The sequence below is a fragment of the Aythya fuligula genome, chromosome 1 (assembly GCF_009819795.1).
Source record: "Aythya fuligula isolate bAytFul2 chromosome 1, bAytFul2.pri, whole genome shotgun sequence".
In the NCBI taxonomy this organism is placed as follows: Eukaryota; Metazoa; Chordata; class Aves; order Anseriformes; family Anatidae; genus Aythya; species Aythya fuligula.
Genome location: NC_045559.1, coordinates 192,023,281 through 192,046,023, shown reverse-complemented (window position 1 = coordinate 192,046,023; position 22,743 = coordinate 192,023,281). Strand labels below are relative to the sequence as shown.

The 22,743-nt window shown below is 35.0% G+C and overlaps 1 protein-coding gene across 1 annotated transcript in view; it reads left to right on the top strand.

Moving 5' to 3' along the window:
* Positions 1-22,743, top strand: part of DYNC2H1 (dynein cytoplasmic 2 heavy chain 1) — a 167,120-nt gene that overhangs the window by 123,838 nt on the left and 20,539 nt on the right. The window contains exons 84-85 of the mRNA XM_032194780.1: positions 5,965-6,174; positions 9,401-9,490. Of these exons, the coding sequence (XP_032050671.1) occupies positions 5,965-6,174; positions 9,401-9,490 (300 nt within the window). The remainder of the gene's footprint in view (positions 1-5,964; positions 6,175-9,400; positions 9,491-22,743) is intronic.

Below are 22,743 nucleotides of genomic sequence, written 5' to 3'. Positions count from 1 at the left end.
AACAAATTGAAATAGGGGAAATGCCATTTAAACACAAGACAAAACTTTTGTACTGTGAGGATGATCAAACACTGGAACAAGCTTCTCACAGAGGCTGTGGAGTCTCCATCCTTGTAGATACTCAAAATCTGACTGGACACGGTTTTGGGCAGCCTGCTGTAGCTGACCATGCTTTGAGCAGGGGGTTGAAGTAGATAATCTCCAGAGATTTCTTCAAGCTCAGATATTTTGTGATTCTGTGAATAGCAACCCTTCGTGCTCAGTTTTCAGAGCTATCTCACACAAACTGAGCAAAATGGGAAATATGGTTTGAAACTTTCAGATATTTTGGAATAGGAAGTCATTATTATATATTAATACAGCAATGAGATCTTAAATGATTTAGCGTTTCCGAAAATATTTCTGGAAATTTGATGGGCTGTTTTTCCTGTTAGTGCCATACATTTCACAAAGACCTGTTAAATGTAACTGCCACTTATTCAGACAATCTGCAACTGTTGAGATGGGGAGTTTATTATTTTTAGTCTATCCATAGCAACAGAATCATTGAAGTTGCTTCTCTTTCATAATGGTTTATTAATCTATTCAGGATGAAGACTCTGTAATTAATTTTTCATTGATTTTTACTTCAAATTAAGTAGATACTTATAATCGGGTGCAAATCAATACATCGATGTGTTCAAAGTTACACAAGGTAACTTTCCCTTTCTATTTAGCTGTTTGGGACTAATGCAGAATCTCTTGACACTTTCATTTATGTTAGCTTCATTTGAAAATACACTTTTTTATTCTTGCTGTTGGAGAATACCCTGGTAATAAATGCAGTCCTAAAACTGCTTCTGCAGTGCCTTTCAGCATGATTTAATAACAGTTTAATACTAATCAAATTAATTATACTCTCATGAACCTTCCATTAAGTTAAAAACAAACAAACAAACAAACAAACAAAAACAAGAAAAACCCACAAAACACTCAGATGCTCAGTATAAGCTTGCATTCAAGATTATTTACTTGAATAAAATGAAGGTATCACTAAATAGCTTGCCAAACAGTTGTTACACAAAATTTAAAACAAATCTTCCTTGATGTTGAAGGATCATAGAATCATAGAATGGTTTGGGTTGGACCTTAAAGATCATCCAGTTCCCATCCCCCTGCCATGAGCAGGGCATCTCCCAGAGATCAACAAGTTGCCCAAAGCCCATCCAGCCTGGCCTTGAACACCTCCAGGGATGGGTCACCCACAGCTTCTCAGGGCAACCTGTGAGAATCCTCTGAGAGAAGAACTTCCTCCTAACATTGAATCTAAATCTCCCCTGATTTAGTTTAAAAACATTCACCCTTGTCCTATCATTACCTGACTGACCAAAAAATCACACCATCTTTATTATAAGCCACCTTTAAGTACGGAAAAGCTGCAATGAGTTCTCCCTGGAGCCTTCTCTTTTACAGGCTGAACATCCCTCATTCGGTTCATATGGGCCCACTTTTCTACCTTGTTCTGGTCCCTTTGGATGCCATCCCTTCCTTGTGTTGTATTGACTGCACCACTTGGTGCAGACTGCTTGGTGTCATCTGCAAACTTGCTGAGGGTGCCCTTGATGCCGTTGTCTATGTCACTGATAAAGACATTGAACAGTACTGGTCCCAAAACTGATAGGGCGATGCCCCATTACAGCCTGTTGGCCAGTTCAGGGCCATCAGAGTCGTTCAGCAACCTTGTGTCCTCAAGTCCGTTCTCTTCCCACACAACCTTCTGCCATGACAGTGTAGACCAGGCCCCATATAAGCACTTAATTGTCACATAACTGAATGTGCATCGCTGTCCAACATAATGCAGGCACCATATTTTAGTTTTCAGGGAAGCACAAACATTTTGGGCTGCATCTGGGGCTGTGTAAGTGTTCCATCATGTCCAAATGGCTGTCACGAACAGAGAGAGACAGAAGGAAGGGCTGTAATTTGCTTGCAAGGTGGATGCATTTTCTGCCTTGTTTCAGGGAAATTTTTATGTGCCTTCATGAAAGTTAAAAGGCCCACTCATGCTAAAAAATTTGAAACTGTTTCAAAATGATATTTGCTGAATAGAAGATCACAAGCTGTCATGATTGCCAAAATCATCATCTGTTCTGCCTTATCATCTGTTGTGTTTGTAAATTGAAGGTTAATCAATTATTTTCATAAAGTTGCATACTGCTGCAAGACAATTGCAAAAGTTTTCAAAATCAACAGGTTGCTGCTGTTTTATCTAAAAAATTAGGAACCTCACCTTTAGCAAAAGAGCACCCTTTTTTTTTCACTGAAGAAAATCAGTAAAATGGGAGTATAGGGTCATTTTTTGGGGCGGTATTTTCAGCAAAGGAAGGAAGAAGCAGAATAGGTGTATCAAAAGACCAGTGGCATATTCCAAAAACAAAAAACAACAAAACTGAATTTTAGAATCAAACACAGAACTAATCAAATGCAGAAAATATATTTTCATTATATTACATTTCTGAGGAGCAGTTTTCAGAACATACTGGAGTTTGAAACAGTTGTTTATGAAAGTAATGAATAAAAGCTTAGAGCAGCTTAGGTGAGGCTGTATGAAAACTAAAATTGTACAGACATAGTAATAAGTACAGAAGTCAAAAAGGGAAAATGATCAAAGTTTCAAAATAGATCTAATTTAATATTGGTAACATAATACAATTTTTAATGTTAAAGATTAGAATCTATATTCAAGTTTCTTATGATTAGGAAGAGCACTCTACTTCAGAAGTTCTTCATCTTAATTTTCAGGCAGGTCAAGAGAATGTTTTTAAAGCTGATGTGAGTTATATACATAATGGATTTTAAGGGAATGTAATAGAATATTAAATGTATAAGATGATATTGGTATTCATGTTTAATTTTGCTATAAAAATAACAGATTGGTTGTTTTAACAAATTCCTGGGAGAAATCATTAAAAAGCGTTATGAAATGAATATGCAGTTTATAAGAGACTTATGTGAAAGGCAGTACTGAGGAACTTACAGGACTCCTCCTTTAGTAAGCTTTTCATGAATGAACACAGTATATGTGAAAGACTGAGCAAAGCATGCAAGTTGCAATGTCTTTTTTTTTCTGTCCTTTTTATGCAATTAAATACTCCAACAAGAAGTACTCAACTAGATTGTGCCACAGAAACAAGAAGCAATTGATATCAAATATGATCTAGATCCCAGATGAGTTAATTACGTTTTTATATACTGAAACTATGGTCTCAGAAAATACTGAAGTGCAATTGGTACTGTGATTTCAGGGTGCATACAAAGACAAAATTCAAAACATTACTTTTATAAATGCGATGTATGTATTTTATACTTTGAACCATGTTTGTTGTATACCTTTTTCATAGTTCAGGAAGGAAGACTTATTTTTCACTTTTCTGTGAGTCGCAAAGGAGAGTATCTTTATTAATCTTTCATTTAGCTTTTCTCAATTTTTTGTTTGGTAGTTGGGTGCAGCATAAGCTGGAAATGAAAAGCACATGAAGGTTCTGACAAACTTAGAGTGCCTGTGATGTTGCAGGTAAACATCCCTTGTGTTCTGGAAAGCAAGATGTTCAGTTACAATTCAGAAGTTCATCTGAATAAAAGTGAAAAACACTAATTTTTAAGAGAAAGAATCTGATTTTATCATTAATAAATTACTATTGATCTTTAATAAATTACTATCTAATATAAATTGCTATTACTAAAAATTGAAATGGCAAAACACTTTTTCCCCAAGGCTAAGATTTTTTTTTTTTTCAATTTCTGACTTGCAGACTTTTTCAATAAAGATTTAAATTCCATGGAATTCAGTGCAGCCTCTTTTCACATCTAGCTGGCAGTTTCAGAACACATACTAAAATATATTTTTGTAATCTGCATATGAATTAACATTTGCAAAATGGTATCATGCTTTTGAATTAATGAGTAAATTTAGATTTTCAATGGCTCTAATGGAATATTAGTAAGTAATAACAAATGGCAGTGAAAATGAAAGCAGCAGTACCTCTCAGAGTCTTAGTTACTCGGTCACTCAGGATTTATACATAATACTATATCAGAAGTATTTGCGGTTTGTATGGAAGCTAGGTTTGAAAATGTTTGTCTTCTAAACAAAAGCTAATTAAATTTGACTATGTAAGATTTGTTCCATAAAATACTTAAAATATTTCAATATAGTGAAATAAACTGATTATGTCCATTGTTTCATAGTGTAAACCATGAAACTCTATCCATTGAAGTCCTCATCACCGCTCTGTTTGGTTGTGCTTGAGGGAAGTTTAACTGTTTCAAGATTGATTAAGTTCTTTAGTCACTCAGTACAGTTTTTTGTTTGTTTGTTTTGTTTTTAAGTGCTTTTTTCAGATAGTGGGTATTTGATTTTGGAGATTCAGTAAAATCTGCTGTATTTTCTTTCTAGTGAAATAGATGTGTGTTCTAAAGCTGTTATGTACCATATTAGCTTGTTAAAATACCTGCTGTTACTCCGTAACTACAGATAAGACAACACATTCCAACTGATACTGAACTTTCTACATTGCTATTCCCACTTTTTAGTATTGTTTTTGCTAGTGCTGTGGTTTCACTGCACAGTTAAAAAAAAAAAACATCAACAAGACATTTAGAAAACTGTAGCAGAGTAATTTCTGCTACTACGTTCACTTAACAATAATTTGCTAAATTACAAGTTTAAGAAAATATAGTATTAAGGAGGAATAATTCTTAAATTATACGATAAAACCCATCCACTCACCCACAAAGGAGCACAGAGAGACAATGGCAAGTAGTGGAGCTCAAATTTTACCTTGCCTATTAGTAGTATTGTTAATTGTACCCTACTATTCCCAGGCCCATCGCAGAAGCCTGTCAAAGGCACATCACAAGCCCATAGGAGTCCAAGGGCTCAGCGGCAGGTGGGAACCCAGATTAAAGACCAAGAGGAAGGGACACCCTCTCCAGGCAGTCCCCTTCCAGCAGCACAGGTTCAACTGTGTGAATCACAGAAAAGCTGTATTGAACTGAGATTCCTCTGCACAGCTCCTATCCATCAGTTGTTTTGAGTGTGTGGTGTGTTTTGTTTTCTTTTTTCCCCTATCTGTTAATGTTTGATGAATAACTTGCTAGATGGCATTTCTTAAAATTGCTGATCAGTTGGTATCAGTGGATCTGTTTTTGTCACATGAGATGGGATTTGTCTTGAAGTGTAACTGAAGTTTCCACTTCTCTCATGTAGACATGTTAATTATAGAAACAATTGCTTCCATTTTCCTGTTACCATATGTAATTTTCTGAGTAAAACATTTCCTTCTATCTCTAGATAATAAATGTCAGGTGTAGAGACTAAATGAACATGAAAAGAAAAAGAAATATATAGGCTGTATATACCTAAAATAGAGTACTATATGGCTGTGTATATATCTTGTATTTAAGAGATACAATGATCCAATTAACCAGTTTTGGAAGGAAGTGTGTGAGTTCTTTGCTTTATGTGTCATAATTTATACAATCAACGTGTAGTCTCATCAAAGGGAAAGCTGTATTTGGCAACATGGTGTATAGTACCCAATGCAGTCATGTTATGCTGAGTACACTACTGATAATTATATTGAAATATTACTACACAGTAATTACTACACTATATTACTACACAGTATTACTACACTACTAAAAGCAGTGATTCAGCTAAATGAAGAATTTTCAGGAGTCCCAGTACTTTTAAAGTAATAGGGTAGACAGAGTTGTCTGAGAAGCATGGTGCCTTTACTGAACATCTCAGGGACAGTATTGAAAGCATTATTACAGTTTTGATCCAAAAAAAAGAGGTATGTCTGAACTACTTTGAAGACAACATAAAGTCATTTGAAGTATTATGAATTAACAAAGAATATGTGGCATATAATGTAATAGTATCTCTGAGTTTATTAACTGGTTATCACATGTGTTTTTTAGAACTCTAACCTGATTCATCAGAAGGTTTCTCTTCCTGTGGAGCAGCAAGGATCTCCAATCTCATCATTCATTACTCTTGAACAATTCAGTGCCATTCGCCTCGTGCAAAGTGTCCATCAGTCACTTGCTTCTTTAAGTAAAGTTATTAGAGGTACCTCATTACTAAGTCCTGAAGTACAAAAACTAGCGAATGCTCTACTAAATCAGAAGGTAAGTAATTTTTAATGAATTTATATTATAAGCAATGAAAAAAATAAACAACAAGAAAATATAACAAAATTCTGGTACATATTTTCATGTCACCATTTGCTCTAAATTCCTTTACTGATAGTCACTGTCACTGTAAAATGAATTAGTGACTTCCAGAGATTCTTGTTATTTTATGGATCTTTCAGGTTGTGATTATAATCAGTTCAAAACTGATTCTTAGATGTACCATGAGGAATCATTACAGTCTGAAGATATTCAATGTTTTTTGTACAGAGCAGGTTATTTCTGTCTTCTTTAACGAATGACTGTCTACATTACAAACAGCTATTATTAAGCAGTCATAAGCAACTTCAAAAATTTAAACAAAGCTGTTTTACAGATTTGGAGTTTAGGCATATGTGCTGTGCAGCTTTTATGGTTGACAAGTTGCTGCTAGATAAGCTACATGTTTTTTGGAGCTAAGTAAATTCATTATCTGGAAACCTTCTAGATGACATTGAGTTTTCAGAATGCTTTTTTGATATTAAAAAAAAGGATTATCCATTAAATAAGCCCTCAGTTAACTGTATATATAAAGGTTGCTTATATATATGTGTGTGAAAGAGTTATATATATAAATATATTTAATGTACTTACTAACAGAACCATTATTTTGAATTAAACACAGAAGAATATTGCTTCAAGTATTTGCAGAAGCTTCTGAGTCTATTACACTTGCATCAAGCTTTCTCTTAAGAACAAATCCGATAAGATTAGAAGTTGCTAAATAGTATTTCCATTTCAAATACCAAATTGTGCTAGATAAGTTGAATATATTAGCCAGTAAAACATGTAAATCTGTCCCTTTTCTCTACTTTTAAAGTTTCTTAAAATGTAAGTTGTACTGCAGTCATAATCACTATTCGCACTCTGCATTTATTCAATATGGATTTTTTCCATATCACACCAGACCAGTTGCAGCCATCATACCAAATATAATTTCACCCTATATTCTTCATATTAGAAAAGTATCAAAAATTTGCACATTTTCTCCATGTTTTCTGGTATCAAACTGGTTATGTTTATAAGCAAGTACAATTAGTGAATGCAAATTTACACACACTGTCATTAATAGAAAAATAATCCAAATGGAATGAATCCAAAGATAGTCAAACATTGATGTGAAACTCAGTGGTTTTTTTCACCTGCAGCAGTTTGTCAGTTGCTAATGCATAGATATTGAGACTGCCCCTACAATGAAAAGTAGTCCCTACTAACATATTTTGTTTATCTTCATGAGCGGAACAAGTACTTTATCAAGTACTGTTATGTATTTGTTGATCTGTCAAATTTCTAATTAAAACAATAATTAAATTCTTTGTCTTTTTAGATCAACAAGATAGCATTTGTGAGCAAAATTGCAATACAATTTGAACAAATTAACATTTTCGTGTTAGCAATCTCATTGCCTTTTTAAACACGTTTTGACTGTGTAGTAGAAATTGGTGCTACAGATCAAGTCACAGTGAATGCAAATGATACATGTAATGGCCGTTTTTTAGTATTTACAGTTACATTTCTGGTTACTGAGCAAGAATATGGCTTCCTTGTGTGCTTAAGTTACACACTTATATTGGAAGCAGCAGGAACCATGAAGCCAATCACTGTCACAAAAATGTACTTAAAAATTCAGTGTTTTTATCCCTCTCAAATATCAATTCAATGCTTCCTGATATGAACAAAGTGTTTCATCTGCATACTTACCCATTTACCTTGACACAGATCACTTTGTTGGATTGTGATCATAAAGCAACCTTTTCAGCAGCCCTCCAGACAGACTAATTTTAGTTTCATATAACCATGGCAGATAGACCTCAGTATATTTATCATCTTAAAGTGATTCGTTTAATGTATTTTCTATACACAGTTCTTGTTTCATTTAATGTGATCATGCATTGGTTCATAAAGGCCTATTTACAAAAAAATAAATTTTAAAAGAACCATGATTGCAGTTCTTTTAAGATTATAGCACCTGAAGAAACTGCTAGAATATGAATGAAAGTTTGAAACGCAATAAATGTATGATTTCTAATGGTTTCAACAATGTTCTTTATTTATGCATTTACTTATGTTAATATATATCTCAAATATGTTTCCATACTAATAATTAGCTAAGCTCTTTTATACTAAGAGAACTTGGAGTGGTATATTAGCAATCTAAGTTGAATGCCTTCTAAATGACAGATAGAGGAGCTGTCTGTAAATATCTAGCAAGAGTCTGCAAAAATGGAAAGATAGTGCTTACTATTCTGAAAAATCATAGTTTTGCAAAAAAGTTTGCAGCTAACCTACTTTATATACTTTTTCCGTATGTATTCTAGTTTATCAATTCATTATTATTCTTCATAGATATTTTCATAGATGTGAAAGATAGTTTGGAAGATATATTTTTTATGAACTTCTGTGGTCAGATTTTGAAAATCTGTTCAACACATATGCAGTTACATTGGGAACCTCCTTGAAAATGCAGCTGCAAATTTAACCAGTATAAACTGAGACGTTCAACATCTTGAGTATTGTGCAGTATTCACCAAGTAATGATATACACTAATTCTCTTTTAAGTAGAAGAATCTTGCAGCATTAATTTCGGTGTGCTTTATAGATGCCTGTGGAGTTGGTATAATAAATGCTTTTGTTCTTCTAACCAAACAATGCTTCAAGGTTTTCTTTTTAAGTCAATTAGAAATTTGTATGTTGAAATCTTTCAGGATTTTGTTCTTGGGTCATTTTCTACAAGCTCTTTAAGATCATAAATAAGTTATCATGTAGAGGAATTGTATGAAGATTCACTTTACCAGAGCCACACACCTGCATATTCTTGTATGAGAAGGCAGCAGCAAAGGAATGGGAATGTGTGGCTGCAGCTGAAAAGATCATATTATGGCTTCAGAGAAATGATAAACTTAGGCCTTTTTGAAGTGTTTGTGCATTCTGCTGATGTTTCTTGTTTGAATAGTAGAGTGTCTTGTAAGTTCTCCATCAGCAGTGTGTCTTTGTGGGCCACATAAAGAATTTGCAAAAATAAGAGCTTCCTATTACTGGTTATACGCTTTGATCAATTACTTGTATTGCTTTTTTTTCTTTATAGAAATATTTTACTTCCAGATTATTTGGTTTCCTTCAGATTGCTAGATTAAAATTAAATAATTTTGGAAGTACTTTCAGTAAGTGTATTTTTTATTTTAGTGTCCCCTCGCCTGGCAAAGCAAGTGGGAAGGTCCAGAAGATCCTTTACAGTATCTCAGAAGCCTTGTAGCTCGAGCACTTGCTATACAGGTAATTTTAAAGAGTCATTTTACTTCTGTATGCTGCTGTTCAGTGACACTGTATATTATGTTATGGACATCGCATTGCAGTAGGCCTTTCCAAACTTGAATCGGAAAGAGTTTTAGCAGCTGTATGAAAAGGCATGTTGAAATGTGAAGATGGATGAGATACGTGGAGACAGCAGACAAATCAATTTGAAGTCATTAACTTAACACACACACAGTTTACCAGATAGAGTAATGGTGGTGTTTACTTCACAATAGACTTGCACTTTAGATTTTAGTCATTAGTCTTTCTGATGAACTGTGGGACAAAAAGATACTTGAGTGTATCTAAGTAAAGACACACTCTTTGGTCTGCTGGAGAAACGTGTATAAAGAAAAGCAATTCCAATAGAGGTAATGTACAAATTAAGAGAAAACTAGTTTTCAAAGCAAATAAAGTTAACATCTGCATCCCCCAGTTTTACAAGGGGATATAACAGACAGTGCAGAGTCTTACAACAACTTTATCAGTCAAGGATCTGACAATGAAGAAGACGATTTTGAGAATTTAGAGTTTAGAATAGTTTAGATGGAAGAGATCTTCAGAGATCATTGAGTCCAACTGGCTGGCTACTTCATCAGGGCTAACCAAAAATTAAAGCATAATAATAAGGGCATTATCCAAATGCCTCTTGAACCCCGACAGGCATGGGGAATCAATCACCTTATTAGGAAGCCTGTTCCAGTGTTTGAGCAACCTCACAGTAAAGAAATTTTTCCTCACGTCCAGTCTGAACCTCCCGTGGTGCAGCTTTGTGCCATTTCCACACATCCTGACAGTGGTTCCCAGGGAGCAGAGAACGGCACTTCCTTCTGTGCTTCCCCACCTCAGGGAGCTGCAGGGAGCAGCAAGGCTGCCTCTCGGCCTCTTCTCCAGACTGGACACCCCAAGGGTTCTCAGCCTGTTCTCGCAGGACATGCCTTCCTGCCCTTTTACCAGGTTTGGGGCCCTCTGTGTGCTTTGAAGCACCTTAACATACCTTCTTTTTTATTGTGGAGCCCAGAACTGCACACAGTATTCAAAGTGAGGCCACACCAATGCTAAATATGGTGTGAGAATTACCTCTTCTGACTGGTTGTGTTCTTCTGACAGGCTGTGTTCAATACATCCCACAATGCGGTTTGCCCTCTTGGCTGCCAGGGTGTGGTGGGCTTACCGTGCTGGGCAGCTAAACCCCACAACCGCTCTCTCACTCCCCCTCCTTTAGATAAGGAGGGGGAGAAGTAAAGCAAAGAACAACTCACGGGTTGAGATAAGGATAATTTAATTAAAGGGAAATAATTATAATAATTAAATAAAGACTACCATGAACTAAACAATTTAACTAAGGGGAAATAAAAGGGAAAGGGGAAAAAAGGGAGGAAAACAAACAAAATAAATGAAAGCTATATGGAAGTGCAGAGGAAAGAAATTACTCTCTACTTCCCACAAATGAGCGATGATTGACCACGTCCTTGAAGCAAGGCCTCAACGCACGCAGCCGGTGTTCGAGAGGAGGACCGACGTCTTCTCAACAAGAGCCCACCCCTCCCCTCTTCTTCCTGTTTCCACCTTTTATTGCTGAGTGTGACACCACATGGTATGGAATATCCCTTTGATTGGTTTAGGTCAGCTGCCCTAGTGATGTTTCTCTCCTCACCTTTTTGCCCACCCCCTAGGAGGGTTAGAGAAAGGCCCAATGCTGTGCCACTGCTGCTCAGCAGTAGACACAACACTGGTGTGATAACACTGCTGTTCCAGCTTCAAGTACAGAGTACGGCACTGTATGGGCTGCTGCCGGGAAAGTTAACATTCCAGCCAGACCCAGTACACAGGGCAGCCCTTTCTTCTTTCTTCTTACAATCCCTTTCTTCTGAGCTGCTCTCCATCCTCATCTCCCAGTCTGTATCTGTCTGGCACCACTCTGTTCCAGCTGCAGAACACAGCATTTACCTTTGTTGTTGCACTTCATGCCGTTGATGATTGTCCAATGTTCCAGTCTATCTAGATCCCTCTGTGAGGCCTCTCATACCTCTAGAGAGACAGCAGCACCTTGCAGCTTAGTATCATCAGCAGACTTGCTGAGGATGCATTCCACTCATGCATCCAGATCACTGATAAAAGTGTTGAACAGGACTGGGTCTAGAATTAAGCCCTGGGGAGCACTGACAGTGATCGGCTGCCAGCCAGATTTGTAAGGTGAACCTTGGGCAAGTTATCCAGAAGAATGCCATGAGGGGTGGTGTCAAAGGAAACATATTTCAGTATTGTGGATATATAGATAGAGGAAAGTTTCTTCAGGAGTGAAAGGTCTTCTATTATCTCCAGGTGAAAAATAGAAAGCAGTTGTTAGACCTTTAGTAATAAAGTATGAATACTGTACAATATTCATATTGTATACAATACAATATGAAACGTATTTCTGTGAACATTAATGTTGACTGTCATATTTAGAAGGAAGATTAGAGGGGAACGTGTTTTCTAGGCCTTACGTTTTTCTAAAGAAATTATTGATTTGGATGTTTCCAAAGTATTCATAAGATTCTTGTTATGCAAACCATTTCATTTGGCTTTACTTTTTCTTAATCTTTTCCTCAGGCTCAAAAAGGCTCAAATTACAAACAATAAAGTGTAAAAAATTATAGCAATAAGTAATAGTGCATGTTCAGGTGTTACTTGGTCGTACATTCAAACTGGGACATATTATTAAAGAAAAAAAAGCATCACTTGTTGCTGGTTCTGACTCTGACTGATGCTCATAATCCTTCAAAAGTACCTCACAGTTAATGACTTCTAGCTTTATTTGGTTGTGACCAAGTAGCATGAGATTTTCTTTACCTCCGTGAGTTTTCTTTAAGTAGAAACCTAAGATTAGAGCATAAGCTTGTGTGTGGAGTACACCTCCCTGTACAAAGTGCAGATAATGTAGCACAGTGTAACAGAATGAAATTACTGGTAAGCAACAGCAATAGATGGTTTTCAAGCAAGCATATTCCAAAATTTTGCCTATGTTACTTCAGCCAACTATTAACAAATGCACTGCATTTTATTACCATGATAATAATATTTCTTTCTTATTGTTCAAAATGCTGACAATGTTGGGCATTTGAATTACTTGTTTTTCTGTAAAGCTGTTATGATTAAAGTGTTTACAATTTTTAAAAACCTATTTACTGTTAAGGGAGGGACAGATTATTAAGGCAGACTTTTACAGTAGATATTTAATTTTATTCATAAGCAGTGAATTATGTTGGTTTTTTTTGTTTTTTTTGTTAGCAACAACAGAAAATAGTGGCAGATGAACGGATACCGACTATTATCTTTTTGATATGATTTTAAGATGTCAAATATATAATACTGTTTTATTTGAAGCATTTCTTAACCAGGCTGTTTTGCTTCTCAAGCTTCTAGTCAGATCTCATCTAAATTTCTGTGTTTTTATTTTTGCTGAATTTTACCAGAGAATGTAGATTATTTCTAATTAAGCATTTAAGTTGAATAATCTTTTTCCTTAAATGTTATTCCAATTCATTTTTATGCATATTACACCAAGATTTTGATTAGCCTTAATCATTTTTTAATTAGCTTTCCTTTTTTTCCCCTGACTTTTCATTATTAATTTTATAACTGTAATTAATCATTTTTTAACTATAACTTTAGTTTTTCAGGAATTTAATAAAGAGAAATGGATGTTCTCATCATTCTGAAAATCATCTTCAGATTTGTATTACAATGAAGGCCCCATTTTTTGGATTAGTTTAGTTTTATATGACCAACTCCATCATTACATTCTTCTTCATAGTTACTCATACCTTGCTATATTTTATTCGCTATAAGATAATGACTTCTACCTTCACCATTTGATACAGTTTGATTTAGTACTTCAAGAGGTAAAAGGAGACATGGAAACATGGAAGTGGTACTGAACATCTGCATCTGCTAAGGATGCAGTAAGTCTATACTTAGGGCATTAGTTAAAGGCTGCCTTGTCAAGACGTTTGCTGCCAGTGTGGAAAATAAAAGCATCTGCTTTGTTACAGAAATTGAATGGGGATGGGGAGGAACCCAAAATATAGAGCAGATGGTAGAATAGTTATAGCAGAATTTATAGAAGCGTAGAGATGTTCTGAGAGCATTATATAACAACAGGCAGAAAAATAGCAGGTGTTTCATTTTCTCAGATCTGAATTCACTCAGTAAAAGATTTTTATTTTTTATTTTTAAAGGAAATTTTCCCATATAAACAAATGAACAAATTGGTATATACAAAATGCTACATAGGCATATTTGCATTGTATTATGCTTTGATGACTGAGCTGATGGAAATAGATGATTTTTAGCATTTGGAGGTTCAATATTTGGATGTTAGCTTTTCCTCTAAATTAGAGCAGAAATTTTGTGTATTGAATATTTATTCTTGTAAAATGAAGTGTTCTGAATAATTAAAACTAGCAAAGCTGACATTGAACAAAATTCTGTTTCAGCTTGTCTGTCTACAGTGATTTATTTGTGGTCCTTATAGTTCTAGTTTCCTCATAGTGGCATCTTTAATATATTCTGTGGTTTGCCTCTCTCATGGTACGTGGTTGTAGCTCAGCAATAATATATATCAGTGTACAATGGAAATGAAGTCTATCCCAGTCTTAAGATAATATCTTTTCATGGCTATAGATATCAGCAGAAGAGAAAAGAGAGAAGACACTCAGAAGTACAGATACTATGAGGCAAAACACAGTCCCATGCAAATGTGAGAAGAATGTCAACATTTAAAAAAAAACAAAAACGTTTCAGGTCAACAAATTGAAACACACTTTTTGTTTCTTGAACAGCTAAATACAGAGCTTAATTTCACTTCTTCTGAAAGCGAAACAAAGCAAAAAAAAAAAAAAAAAAGAAAAAAAAAAAAGAAAAAAAAAAGGACACAGGATTCTTTTTTCACACCCAAGGCATCTAGGCAAAGAGGTTCAATTTTCATTCACCAATAACAGGCAGAAAATCTGTTCTTAGAAAGCTGAAGAAGTCAAGTCCTTTCCATTTTCACTGAGTTAAAGAACTCAGGACCAGCCTATAAATCAGGCTTAATGCAGTAGTAGATGATATGCACATAAACTCTGAGGAATAGAATGGGGAGAAAAATAGATTTCTTTTATATCTAGTTAAATTTCTTGGTTTCTTTGAGAAGACGTTTTAAAATTTGGAGAGGCTGCTAGTGATAGCTTCCTGGAAAAGCTTAATTTGTTAGAAAAAAGTGAGATAAAGTGAGCATCAAAGGCTTTTTTGAAACACAAGGTAAATCTAAACTGACATGGGAATTCCCAGTGGAAGATGTTTTGAAATCATTATTCACTGCATTTGTTGCTGTTGGATCCATACATTTTTCTCCAATCTTATAAAAATTCTAGGACTCTAGTACTAAATAGTTAAATTAAGATTAAAGCATATATTATTCTGTATCTTACAAATTGTCAGTTTGAATAGATATTACAGCTGTAAGCTTAAATTTACACAACGAATGAATTTGGTTAACAACATTTTGTTTTTATTGCAACACCTTACTTATCTGTCTTTCTTGTGGTGACTTGTCATCTGAGAAATTTCTATAGCACAGTTTTGCACTGTTCACGATGGTGATACATGGGCTGGTCTGCTAATATTTTTGTTCATTATATACTAGTCTTCCATTTTAGTTCAAGAGGCCCTGGTTTTCTGTGATGTGACCTACTAAAAGATATGAGGGAGGAAAAAAATATATATATGGGTCTGTTTGAACAGCTGTTGCCATAACAGCAAAACAAATGTAAGAGAAGGGAAAGTAAGGGAATGCCGCTTCAAAGCAAAAAACACCCTATGGCTGAACAGTAATTCATTGCACATGAATAACATCTCTGTTAATACATTACATTATTAGAGACTGTATCTTTGAAAAGGATGCTGAGCTGGCACCCTGGTGTGTGGTTCAGGATATTTGAAGGGAGAACAGAATCCTTTAAACATGTTCTGTTGTGTTGAGTTTATGTGGCAAGGGTTTGGTAGCAGGGGGGTCCTGAAGGGGTAGCCTCTGTGAGCAGAAGGAGGGCAGGAGGTGCTCCCAGACCTCTCATCCTATTTACTGGCTGGTATGGCTTGAAGTTTATTAGTGGGTTCCCTCTCTGCAAACAGAAAATATACTTGCAGAAAAAATAATTTAGAGCATAAGATAGGACAGGACAGGACAGGACAGGATAGGATAGGACAGGACAGGACAGGACAGGACAGGACAAACTCTGGTGATCCCATTCTTTTTCATTCGTTATCCACTCTGATTGCCCCTTTTCCACATCTTTGCTTCTACCCCTAAGTATCTTGTAATAAATCCTGTACAATGTCAGAACTGTTGTGTTCCCCAAATTCACCTACCCTGGCACTCCATAAGTCCTATACCCCTTTAAGTATCCTGCTTAGTTTGCATAGCATTTCAGAGTTTCTTCTGATAAATTGCCTTAGTGGATTTTGCAGCAGGGACAATAGTTCAATGTCTTAATAGTTTGCCTTTTACAATCTTAGGAGTAGCTGATTCTGATGGGTTATATTGGCTGCATTCTCCACCTCATCATTGTTCCTCTCATCACTCACTAATTGAACAGCTGTTTTCCAGGTATCTGTACAGTGCAGAATACTTCAGATTTAGTATTTAATATTCAAATGCAAAAACTCATAGAAATATTGTTTTAAATCCACTCATTCCATTATTTTAAATCAAAGTTCAAAATGCTGCTAAGAGTCCACTTTATTCTGGAGAATTAACATTTTCCTGTTATTTTTCTTGACTTCTTTTCAATTGTCACAAAAACAAAAATACAACCACAGGCATTTACAACATTATCTGCTAAGAAACCAAGCCTTAATTGGTTCCCACAGCTCTCATCATGTTTCAGTAATGTATTTTTTTCATTTTGTTCAGAATTTATCAGACAGGATTCAGCTTTAAAGGACTTTTTGACTTTTTTTTTTTTTTTTTTTTCTGAATTATATCTGCTTGGTAAAAATTGGAAATAGCACCACAATAAAAATGTAGATGTTTCCTTTCTCTCTCATGAAGCAGGCAAATTTGAAGCTCCAATCGATCCTACTGTTGTGTCGTCCTACCCCTTTTCAATCCCTGGCTCAGTTAGATTAGTAGCGGCCTGTATAGAGTAGTAGTGATTTGTCCAAACTGGAGGTCTGAAGGCTGCAGTGAATTGCCTCACATACATGTAATGTAAGATGAAAGTATCAAATTATTACAGGTCAAAGGAAGTTGTCCACTGGAATAAGGTCCAGCTTCCAAGGAAGCTGAAGCGTTTTTTTATGTTCAGAGAGTTCATATCCTCACAGATCATGTACAGGTGCCTGAGGTGGAAGGGTTCCTTAATTTTGTTTGTTTGTTTGTTTGTTTGTTTGTTTTTTGCTCTGTGCACTAGTTGCAGGCTTTATTTTCCAGAGATATCTGAAATCACTGTTTCTTCTAATTAAACTTTTCTTGCAGACTACTTTGACTTTTTGACACTAAATCTACAAACAATGCAGTTTTAAATGGAAATATTTTTTTGTTTGTCAATGAGCAAGAATTATCCCAAGTTTGGGAAAAAATATTGGTCTTATGACGGGAAAACAGTTTTTAAAAAGCAGCATTGGAAAAGATATCTCAACTTGCATGCTGTTTGCTTTCATTATGAGTCGTTGAAGCTCAATTGTAATGAAATGTAGACCCTCTGTTAAGTGAGACTTTCACAAGTTATGAGCTTTTCTCTGAACTTCAGCCTTAAATGTTTTGAAATGTAATCTGTTTCAATAGAATTCAACTCATGTTGATTAAGTTCTCAATTCTAAGCATGCTTTATGAGAATGGCTATTCTTTTTTCATTATTAAATACTACCTTGTAAGCAGAAGTTTGAACAGCATCCTTTATCATACCACTAAACAGTAGTTCAGCTCTCTGACTGTAGAAAATTGATTGCAAAAGGTGATCACTCACAAAAAGACTTGTGTGTTGCATAAAAAAGAAAACGGCAAGTTATTGTTTCTATGCACATTCTAAGAAATTAAATGTTGTTTTTATTTTTCCTTTTTTAAATGTCTCAGTTTAAATAACCCCCTAGATTTAGTGTTTTTATTTTTTTTCCACCCTATAGGTGCAAGTTACTCTTTATATACTCCATAATTTACAAGAAACTGGGTCATATATATGTATATGATTTAAAGATGTAGTTTATATACTTTATTAAATCTAATAAAATAAACAGCATTTACTGATTTTTCTCTTTAAGATGCAAGATACATTTCCACAATACAGGAAAAAATGCGAACAGATAAAATGATAAATATAAATAAACTGTATGCATTTAAATCGATAGAAATTAAAGTGTAGATTGTTCAATTTTGAATAACTTGTTTTTCACTATATCTGCTTCCTTCATCATGGACAAAGCTGAGCTGCAAAATACAAAGAAGAGAATAAAACGGATAGACTAGTCTAACAAAAGATCAAGCAAAAAAAAAGGTTAATTATAATACAAGTGGAAGAAGAAGATGTTATTATCATTTGCATGTGAAAATGATTCTCTCTCCAATGCTGTCAAAACATTGGTAATATTAAATTCTGGCCATTAGTAAATGAGAAACATGCAATACATGCTAATACATCAATTTGCAGGTACATTCCCTAAATCTGCTTTTCTTTCTTCTAGGCAATTCAGTTGCAGTAACTTGTTCTTCTGATTACCACCCTATTGCCACACATATTGGGTCTACTAGTATTTAGCAATCTATTCAAAATCCTCTGTTGCTTAATTTATAATTTTGATTTCATAGTCATACATACTCAGAAATATTTTTCTTACTGTAATGACAGCTTTGAAACTAAAAAGTAGTTAGATTTTTTCATGGCAGTTTGATGAAATAAACAAAATATTTCATTTCTTAATTTGAGATTTTAATCCATCAGGATCATTGGTAACATGATATAACTACTACTCAAATAGCATTTGCAGATATATATTTATATATGTATATATATATTTATCTAGCATAAGCCAGTTTTCTAAGACAAACATTGCCATTCCACAAGCAAACATCATCCTTAAATAGCAGTCTTTTTGACATTTCTTTGGAGGAAGGCAGAAATGTAGCTATATGTTAACTCATCTTTCTTTTTGAAGGGTATTCCACGTAAGTGAATTTGAAATGATAGCAAAGTTTCATATTGTATTCCTATAGAAATATAAAAAATGATTTAAAGTTTCAGAGCTGCCATTTGGAATTTAGCTGCTGAAATAAAAGCAGAATTTCATGGGAGTCATTTTTGTTTAAATCATTGTTTATCTGTTTTGCGTGCAGTAGTTTTACTCTTGAGAATTCATTTTCAAATGAAGCAACCGGTGCAAGTTGTAGGTGCATTTAGCCACACTGTTATCATCTTTATGTTTTAAAACATGGATAAACACAAAGGCATTCCTTTGTACCTTTGCATTTTCTTTCCTTTCTTTTATTTTTTTTATTTTTTATTTTTGGTCTTAGTAGTGTTCTTCTTTGTGTGGTCTGTGTCACTGAATGTTCAGCAAGGTACATAATTGAGGAAAAAAGACAAAAGACAAAAGATTGAGTCAAAGGAAAAGAGTTCTTAAGTCTGATGGGAAGGTTAGAATCCCATGTTAGGCATTAAGAGATGCTTACAGGCAGGAAGGATAAAACCCTTGATGGTCTTTAGTAGGGAGTGTAGTATTCAGTCTATTCAACAGAATAATATAATTAGCAAATAATTTAGAATGTTTGCCCTTCCTGGAGGAGAATGAGTAAGAGCACATTTGCAGGCAGTAATATTTTTGTATTTTTAATTCCACAGTCACCTCTGAACTAGGATTTATGATCCACTGAGGAATCTGTTTTCTACATCTAGGCTTGAGTTTCAAAATTCCCATCAGGTCTGTAGCATTGTATATGATTTTCCTTATAGGGACAATGTATTTTATTGCAGGCCCTCTGTAATTACCATTTTCAACACCATGTCTAATATTTCATGATCCTGTATGATAAATTTAATCAACTGAAATTATCTACATAGTTGGTAAAATGCAGTAAATAATTCAGAATTAAAACAAATACTGTTTGTTATTCAGATATGTAGCTTATCAAGCTAGAAAAAAAAAAGATTTATTCGGTTATGTGTATTTGTGTATTTCATTCTCATCAGACTGAGAAAGTAAAAATTGATGGTTTGAATATATTAACAGAAGAACCCATCAAGTAAAACATATTAGAATAACAGAAATAGAATTATGCATTGCTTATTAGCCATACATTTATTAAAAATATGCACCATCCTTGATATCATGATATCATAGAAATGCAAAATTCTTAAGGAACCTGTTAAAGGTCAAGGACATTTATTAGTTTTTCCTATTCTACACTTTTGAAACCACATCTGAAGAATTTGACCAGTTTTTGGCTGCTCAGTATATAAAAAGAAATGTTGCTGTCCTTGGAAATATATGGAACTAGAGTAGACATTGCCCTGAGCAATCTACTGTGACATTGAAGTTGGCCCTACTTTGAGCAGGGGTTTGATCTGATGACTTTCAGCAGCCCCTTCCAACTTAAATTCTTATGCAATTTTAAAATTTAGAACCTCTCCACTATGCCTTTTAAGAGATCTTACGCATTTCATTTAAAAATTATTTTTAACTGCAACACCAACAAATCTTGCACAAGGTACTGTTTGTTTTTTTTTTGTTGTTGTTGTTTTTTTTCAGTACTGTGATGTGATCTGTTTTTGAAGGGGTAATCTAATCAGTGCCTCAAAGACAATTGTCTAATGAATCAGCTAAGTTCTTAATTAAAAAAAATATATATATATATATATATTTTTTTTTTCAAATGTCAAATCTGTTCTAAGGAATATACACTTGATTTGTACCACTTCAATATTGCATGTCTCTCATAAATGTTAAATATTCAATAGTGGTATAGCTAGTTACATGCCCTGAAAATTTAAAATGTCTCATGTATTGCTTAGACATACATAGTGGCACTTAGTAAGATCAGCCATGATAAAACGGACAGAATTTGCAGAAAGGGAAACTCTGGTTAAGCATTTGAAAGAAAGAAGTTGTGGTGAGGGTGGTCAGACACTGGAACAGGTGAGCCAGAGAAGATAGCAGAATTTCTGTCATTGTAGATATTTAAAATATCACTGATAAAGCCTGTGAGCAGCCCAGTCCTTCTTTCAGGGTGGGCAGTTGGACCAGAAAATTACTGGGGTCTTCCAACTCTAATTATTCTTGATTCTGTGATACTGTAAAAAAATATAAAAATCTTAATCACTGTGTTTACACAAAGTTGTTTTTGGTTAAACAGATGTCTTGATAGTCTGAGCAGGAATCCCAGGTTGCAGAGCTCTGCTCAGTGGAGTGCGGGCAGCATTAGCATGAGCTGATGTGGTGCATCGCAGGACGCAGTGTCACAACATGACTGTGCTACCATGTGGTTCCTTTCTTAACACTGGGGCTGCATCTGACACAGCTTCTGTTCTGTGATCTCCTTTTCTTTGTAGAAAAATAGTTTTCTTTGTTTGCTTTTATACTGTTGTGTGTTTTGGGGTATGCACCCCACACAGTTAAACAATTTCTGATTAGGTTGCTTTAGTATGTCTGATAATCCTAGTGTACATACATGAGAGTATGGTCAGGCTTAATAGTTACTAATACAGAAGAGTTCCATTACACAGGCATGGTCAAGAGATTTTCTTTGAATTTTGGCAGCCTCCAGAGAGGGTGTTAACAAAACAAATGACTCTGGTAAACACATAGAAAAAAAATCCAAGGGAATAATGACTGCTGCCCAAGAAGTCGTTATTTCTGAAGAGGAACAAGAACTGTGAGGGACATGCTTAATGGAGAATCTGTATCTCATGAGATGTTCACCAGAGAAAATGAACTGGAGCAAAGGAAGCATCTCTCTGTTGGCTCTCTTTATCATAACATAGCCTTCAAGGTGGTACTATAAAAGTTACTGCTGTGCATCCCATCACTGACAGTGCCAAGTACACTGAGTATTCTGTACAGCCATGCTATTACCATCAAAACTACATACACTTCAGCATCCCTACTCCAGAGCTCTGCAAAGGAATTAAGACTCACCTTGTGGTCTTGCACTATGGTAGGCAGTCTTGTCTGTTATCTGCAAATAAACGTTATGTGTGACCGTGTCCTGAGTCCTGCAACTTCTTATCAGTGAAGATAAGAAGTAGGACCATAGTCTGTGTTTACTGATCATGTAGGACATAGCTGACAGTAGGTATTTTGGGCATATGTTGATCATCAACTTGTTAGAATGATGTCCCAGCCTTTATGCAGGGCAATCATTTTGGTATTCCTTTTTTATGTAGGAATCTGCAACCCACTGGAAAGTTAAGTTCCTGTTTTGATAAAAATTAATTAATACAGTAACTAGAATGAGTTTGCCTTTGCTAATGTTTCCCTCAGCCATGCCTTGGTGCACATCTGCTTCTGGCACATTGTTAGCTCACATGTTGATGCTAATGGACTCAGAAATTTTATGCTCTACACTGTGCTGCTGTGTTAGCATTCAGACTCCCTGAACAAACATGGAGTTTCTGAGGCATGTCAAACTGAAATGAAGAAATAGTATTTAAAGCAAAACAGCGATTTTGGTCTGTATGCTCCAAAGTAGCATATTGAAATCCAAAACCAAAATAAATTAAGTCTCCAAACTAAATTCCGTTGTGATTTACCGTTCAAAATGTAGTGTGTGCCAACACCTTAACCTATACCTGAAATTCTGCAGTGTTCATGTGTTCAATTAATAAAGAATTACAACAGCTCAAGGATTTCACATACAAAAAAATTACCTCAAGGGGACAAATTGTATGCCACTTACTCAAGAGTTACTCAACATCGTTTGCTGTCAAACTAATCCACAGTGCTGCATTTTTTCCCTAGTAACTTTGAATCTAAAACTTTCCCTCTAAAACTAGTGGAAAAACAAAATTGTACTATATGCAGTTCCTGGCTAATACTGAATACAATTTTCTGCTTAGGCACAAAAAATGAAATCACTTCTGTAGTGATTTATATTGTTTTCTCTTTCCCCCCCCCCAAAAAAAAATCTCTTCTGGGATCACAGCAAGGGAAAAATAGTGTAGAAGAGAATATAATCAGAATGAATTAAAACAGGTGAAGGAGAAGTACTTGATTCATTGTTA